The sequence below is a fragment of the Tursiops truncatus genome, chromosome 8 (genome assembly GCF_011762595.2).
Source record: "Tursiops truncatus isolate mTurTru1 chromosome 8, mTurTru1.mat.Y, whole genome shotgun sequence".
Lineage (NCBI taxonomy): Eukaryota > Metazoa > Chordata > Mammalia > Artiodactyla > Delphinidae > Tursiops > Tursiops truncatus.
The window spans coordinates 56162348-56168347 of record NC_047041.1 but is presented as its reverse complement, the minus strand read 5'-3'; the positions used below and the strand labels follow the sequence as shown (position 1 = coordinate 56168347).

The 6000-nt window shown below is 56.7% G+C and overlaps 1 protein-coding gene across 4 annotated transcripts in view; it reads left to right on the top strand.

Annotated features, from left to right (window-relative positions):
- The first annotated feature begins 523 nt into the window (after positions 1-523).
- SLCO2B1 (solute carrier organic anion transporter family member 2B1) overlaps positions 524-6000 on the top strand; it is a 50940-nt gene continuing 45463 nt past the window's right edge. For 2 of the 4 annotated variants that reach the window (XM_033862272.2, XM_033862270.2), the window contains exon 1: positions 524-901. In XM_033862272.2, the coding sequence (XP_033718163.1) occupies positions 886-901 (16 nt within the window). In that variant the 5' untranslated portion in view covers positions 524-885. The remainder of the gene's footprint in view (positions 902-6000) is intronic. The other 2 variants (XM_033862269.2, XM_033862268.2) reach the window with 1 other exon arrangement.

Sequence of the window (6000 nt, the reverse complement as noted above, 5' to 3'; positions counted from 1 at the left end):
CTGGGAATCTCATATGTCCTCTTCTTCTCTCCACCCTCCCTCCACTGAGATGGCCATACTCTTTGGAGCTGCTACCACAAGTCCCTGCCCTCCCCCAGAGGCGCTGGCCACTGTGATTCCCAATGGATAGAGTCCCTCCTTGCTCTGGATCTGAGGAGCTCAGAGAGGAGATAGGGGATCAGTGAGAGAGGATGAGAGCTTGAGGGGGACAGAGGTTCAGTGAAGGAGGACAGTGGGGGAAAGTGGCTCTGTATGGGGCTCCTGGAGGGTGAAAAAAGTTCTGTAACTGGGACGAGAGCTCGGTGTGGGAAGAGGCTCAGAGCAGGAATGGGAATGCAGAGTGGAGACTGGAAAATCAGGACTGAATGACCCCAGGGCTGGGAGGGGCCACCCGTCCACATTCCCTCTGCCCCTCACCTCCCCACTGCTCGCAGGAGAAAATATCCAAGGGAAGTGCCAAGCCAAGAGGCTGTGAAGGAACAGGCTGAGGGGAGGCTAGTCAGCAGCCTCCTCCCATCAGCGGGGCTGGATCTAAACAAACACATCCTCCTCCACGACTCTGGCCCTGGGCTGCCCCAGCCAGAGATCAGAGGAATTCAGAGAAAGAGACAGAGAGAAGGAACTAGTGACTAAGGGAGATAGGCACTTGGAGGGGCAAGTTTGAGCAGGGCTTCCTAACCCACTTGGAAGAGGTGGCTGCTGTCCACCGTGGCCCAAAAAGCATCGATAGACCCGGTGCCTGGAGTCCCCACGTTGGCGCATCCCTGCTGTGGTTCCTTGGCTGCTGTCTACAGAAGCCCCAGATAAGTTCTTACTCCCTCTCTCCCACTAAGCTCCAGTCCTGAGATTGAAATAGGGGCTGAAGTTCACTGCGCCCACGAAATCATGGGACCCAGGATAGGTAAGTCTGGACAAAGTCAGAAAGGGGCATTGGGAGGGAGTCTGAGGCCCACGTTCCCAGGGCGAACGGTGAGGCTGTAGGGGTAACTTGTGCGCACTGGGGTGGGGCAGGGGTTCGCAGTTCCCTACACTGAGCCAGACACATGGCCAGACCTAGTGAGAGTGTGTTGAATGAATGAGTGAATGACCAGAGGGGCAGGAAGGGACACTGTTTACTCAGCTGGAGGCAGGGCACCCAGCTTAACCTCCCTGATGAGACAGAGAAACGGAAAGGGCAATGGGAAGGGAGGCCCCTGGATGCTCTCCAAGCCCTGTTCTCCCTTTGAAGTAGGCAAAGATAGAGACAGACAAAGCAGACAAAAACAGAGATAGAGAGAAGTATAGTCAGACCCAGAGCAAGTCCAGGGACACTCAGAGTCAGACAAAGCCTGAGACAGAAGGCCAGAGACAGCAGGAGAAAGCAAAGATCAAGAGGTGTCAGCTGGAGCAATGCAGGGACAGGGGCGACCAGCTCAGAGAGAGGGCTGTGGAAGAGACCAGGAGAAATCAAGAGAAGCAGAGACAGTGAGAGAGAGAGAGAGAGAGAATCAGACAGAGACAGATCAGGTGAGAGACGGGCCTGCAGACAAAGAATCCGAAAGATCACAGAAAAGAAACCGATTCAGAGAAAGACCTGCACAGACCTACGTGCGTTTGTTGGTGGTGGGGCGGGGAGGAAGCGGGAGGGGAGGTGTCTTGAAGCCTTGAGAAGCCAAGTCTGGAGCGTGCCCAAAGCACCATGTGGAGAGGGCGTTGGTTCTGGGAACAGAGCGTCCTGCTGAGCTTCTTGGGCAGGAGGAGGAAGGTGGAAGAAACAAAGGGTCTTCAGATAGGGTGGCCCTCGGGCTGGATGCCCTGCAGTGATCACCTCTGGCCTTCTCCCCTGTCTGTGTGCCTCACACCCACCCAGACAAGGCCGGACTTGCTTCGGGGAGTGAGGCATGAGGGCTTCCTGGGCCGAGCAGGCAGACGCAGCTGTGTTGCAGCCACGGCGTGGAAGGAAGGGTGGGGGTGGATGCTTCCTCTGAGGCCCTTGCAGGGAAGATGACAGTGAGAGTGAGTTGATTTGGAGACTGGCCACTGACAAACCAAATTTCCAGTCAGCCTTGGCCTGTTATGGGATCTGAGGGTTGGTGATCCTACGGGAAGAAACTAGTGACTTTGGCTGTACGACACCTGTCCCCCAACTGTGATTCTGACCCCTGCAGGGCTCAGCTCTGGAATATTCTCTAGCTGGCCCTCCGCTTCCCACACACACAGCAGGAGGCTGACCCCAGCTTCTGCCCACTGAGCCACCCGAAGCCACCTCTGGCCTTTCTTCCTGAGCCCCAGTCTGAGCTATGGCCCGGCTTCCCCCATGCTCTCTTTCTGGTCTGAGGGATGTGGGGATACAGCTGGGGCAGGACACAGAGCCTGGAGCCTGGTAAGAAACCCACACACAGCTGGCCCGAGGGAGAAGGGCCAGCAGTCCCAGCCAGGGGCAGACACCAGAGAAAACAGTCAGGGTCAGACCTGGCCATCAGCCAAGTCCCAGCACCAACTCGCCATGTGCTTTTAGGTAACAGGCAGAGCTTCCAGGTCTGTGGGGGAGGCGCTGAAGAAAATGATCTCCCCAGACCACGCCCATTTTGTGATTCAGGGAAGCTGCTTTCCCACCTCTGCACCTTTGCTCAGCTTTACCTCCACCCGGAAGGCACCTGCCCACATCCCATTCTCGTGAAATTTGTCCTGTTTTCTAAGTCCTCCAAACACCAACTCTTCCAGGAAGCCTTCCAGACTGATTCTCCCAGCTGGAAGTAATCTCTCTCCCATATGCTGTTTGACCCTCTTTTTGCAGTTCGTCCTTCCTTGTTCCTGGTATTGTTTCTGTTGTTCTCTCCAGTCCTAGGTTCACATGTGGGCCAACCCAGGGCAGGGAGGTGGGGCAAGGGAAAGAACCAGCTTCAAATTGTAGCTCTGCCTCACTAGCTTTAGGAGAATGCAGTGACATTCTCCCACCCTTTTTAATAAGTGAGGAAACACATGCTCAGAGAGGGCAAGTGACTCGTCCAAGGTCACCCAGCAAGCAAGCTGCAGAGTCGGGGCCAGAATCAGGCCTGCCCCATGCCAAAGCCCTTTCCGTTCTGTGCCATTGCCCTCGGGGCTTTCTCTTCCCTTCACACACCCCACGCTGCTGAGTCTCCACCCACCTTGGGCACTTCTCCACTGGTTCCAGACAAAGCAAGCTGTTCTCTGGGAGCTAGTGACTGGGGAGTGGGCAGGGGATTTATTCCTCCAGGCCGGGCCTGGTCCGATGCGCCAGATCTTGGGCAGCTGGGAACCACATGGCGAGCTTGCCTGGACTCCACGATCGGATGCCAGCTATCCACTGCCCAGTCTGCTTGTATCCCTCCCTGGGAGTCACTTTCTCCATCTGTGCAGTAGATGGTAGGGGTCGGCTGAGGTGGTCACTGGGTCCCTTCCAGTGCTGAGAAGCTCAGTTTTCTGCCTCTGGAGAGAGCAATGGAGCAGAGGCCTCTTGTATGGGGCAGGCTTGGCTATCTCCAGGGTGCAAGCCTGGGCCTAGCCACACCCTGGGGGTGGAGATGAGGTAAACTTGGTTCCTGCTACCCCTCATGGGCTGCAGCCCAGAGCCCTAAGTACTGATGCTTGGAGTGATGGAGAGCAATGCCCGCCTCCCCAGACTGGGAGCTCCCTGGAAATGGGGTCTGATTTGATCCATTCCTGAGGCCCCAGAGCCTGGCCCAGGTGGGGCAGAGGTGGGGTATTGGGGAAGGCTCAGCGCAGAAGCTCTCCTGCATCCTCCTCATGCCCCCAGCAACCCCGGCCCCATGACGCTCCTTCCCTCCCTCCAATCTGCTTTGAAAGCCTACTCTTATTGAGGACTGGAGACTCGTGATAAGGAGTGAGGTGGGGTACAATGGGGCCCTCGGGGAGTAAACAGGAAAGCACAGAGAGTGACAAGCTGGGACTCTTGGCTGGAGGAAGCAGTGTGGCCTGGGCCAATGGGCACATGTCTCTGAGCCTCAGGCTCTGTGTTTTAGGCCTAGGGAGGCCGGCCTGGATTCCCTGTGGGCTCAGGGCTCAGGACTCACCCTCCATCCCCCGGCCTTCATCACTATTTTTAGGGTCATCTCGGGTCTAGATGGGGTAGCCAGGGCTGGAATCGGGAATAGAAAGTCCCAGCACAGTGTCTCTGACCCATCTTGGAAAATACCAGAAAGCAAGAGGCCAGTAACATGCTATTGTCCTCCCAACAGACCACACAAGGGTCCTGCTAGGAGGAATTTCCCAAAGATGACAGCCAAGCCCAAGGCCCAAGACTGCCCCGCCCCAACTTCCTGTCTTTGATTCTTCCCCTGCGGAAGCCTTGTGGGACCACACGGAGAACTGAAGCCCTCAGGGGCCCCACACTGCCTCCACCCCACCCCAGGCTCATGCTGCAGCCCCCCGCTTCCCCAGACTCCCACACTCCACCCTTCTCCCTCACTCTGTTTAACTCAATTCAAGAATCGTGTTTTTAAGCCTGGCCTTGAAAGATGAGAAGTGGTTTGCTGGGGAGGCAGGACACTCCAGGCTGAGGGTACAGCATGTACAAAGGCTGAGAGGTGGAAAAGAACAGGATGAGTTTGGGGAATAGCAAGCATCTACTGGGGCCAGAGAAGAATGTTCACTAGGGGTGGCCCTGACTTCTTGGAGGCTGTGGCGTCTGTACTCACATGCGCCAGATGGGGTCCTCAACTCACCATTGTTGAGGGTCACAGTGTACCAGGCAGGGCATTTTCCTTTAATCCTACCAAAACCGCTGTGTGCCAGAGAAGGCGGCTGAGGCTTAGAGAGGCTAAATAAACTGCCTAAGGTCACAGCCACAATGTGGCAAAACAAATATTTGAATTCAAAGTCTTCTGTCCCAAAGGGTTTCAACAGGGACCCGATATGGTCCATCACGACCCAGGAGAGGACAGCCTCTGCCCGGGGGAGTCCACTGGCTAATCTGGCAGATAAGAGGGGGACATAAGTGATGCAGGAGGGTGACCAGCCTGGCATCCCAGAGAAAGGGCTGAGGGAACTGGACCAGGAGGGGCAGGGGAGGTTTATGGAGGGAGAGAGAGCTGGCATGGGCTGCAGGAGCTAGGCCAGGGAGCCAGCAGGCTGAGGCAGCCCAGGGCAATCTAGGAGGTAGGAAGGGCTGGAGGCGAGGGTTAGCCACGAGGCTGGCCTCCTACACACACGCCTCCGGAGAGAGGTATCTGGACAAATGGATTGCCCAGTGTCTGTGGCTAGGAAGTCATCACAGCTCAGGCCGTGGCTGTGTGAGTGCTGGAGGTTGGTAGGTTTTCCAGAAACCTCCGGGCTCCTTTTGACCCTGCACCATCCCCTCAACCTTGGCACCTGAACATGGTTCCAGGATGGGTTCCTCCTTTTGCTCTGCTCTCCTCAGTCAGGGCATATGGGGGAGGCTTCTCACTCTCAAAGGCAAGATTGCCCTCGTGTGGCTTCTGCTCCCTTCTCTCCACACATGCCTTCCAGACTAAGAACCAGACTGGCTCTGGCCCATGTCTTCTCATGGGCTGTCCTGGAGCCCACGATCTCCTAGGCATCTTCCCCTGGGAGCCCCCGTGCCAGCCCAAACTCACACGTCCAATGCTGAGCTCACTATCACCCTACAATCCTGCCTTAAATGGTGGTACACCCAGACCAAAAGCCTTACCTCTCCCCACTCCTCTGCCCCCAGGACTTCTTGGCCTCCTGCACTCCCCATCCACCTGCTTTTCCATCCAGTCCTGTCCTTCCCATCTCCCCACTGTGGTCCATCAGCTCGTTACTCTATATCCCCACTGCCACCACTTGGCCCAGACCCCATCATCGCTCGCTCCCCTGGACCCCACTCCTGCATTCTCCCTGGTCCCGGCCCACAGCCTGACTTCTCCACTCTCTCCCAAGAGGCACGGAGGTCTTCACAGGAGGCCAAATGAGACCTCATCACTGGGCTCAGGACAAAACCCAGCCCTCCAGCCTGGCGTTCAAGGGTGGTCATAGCCTGGCCCCTCCAACCACTCC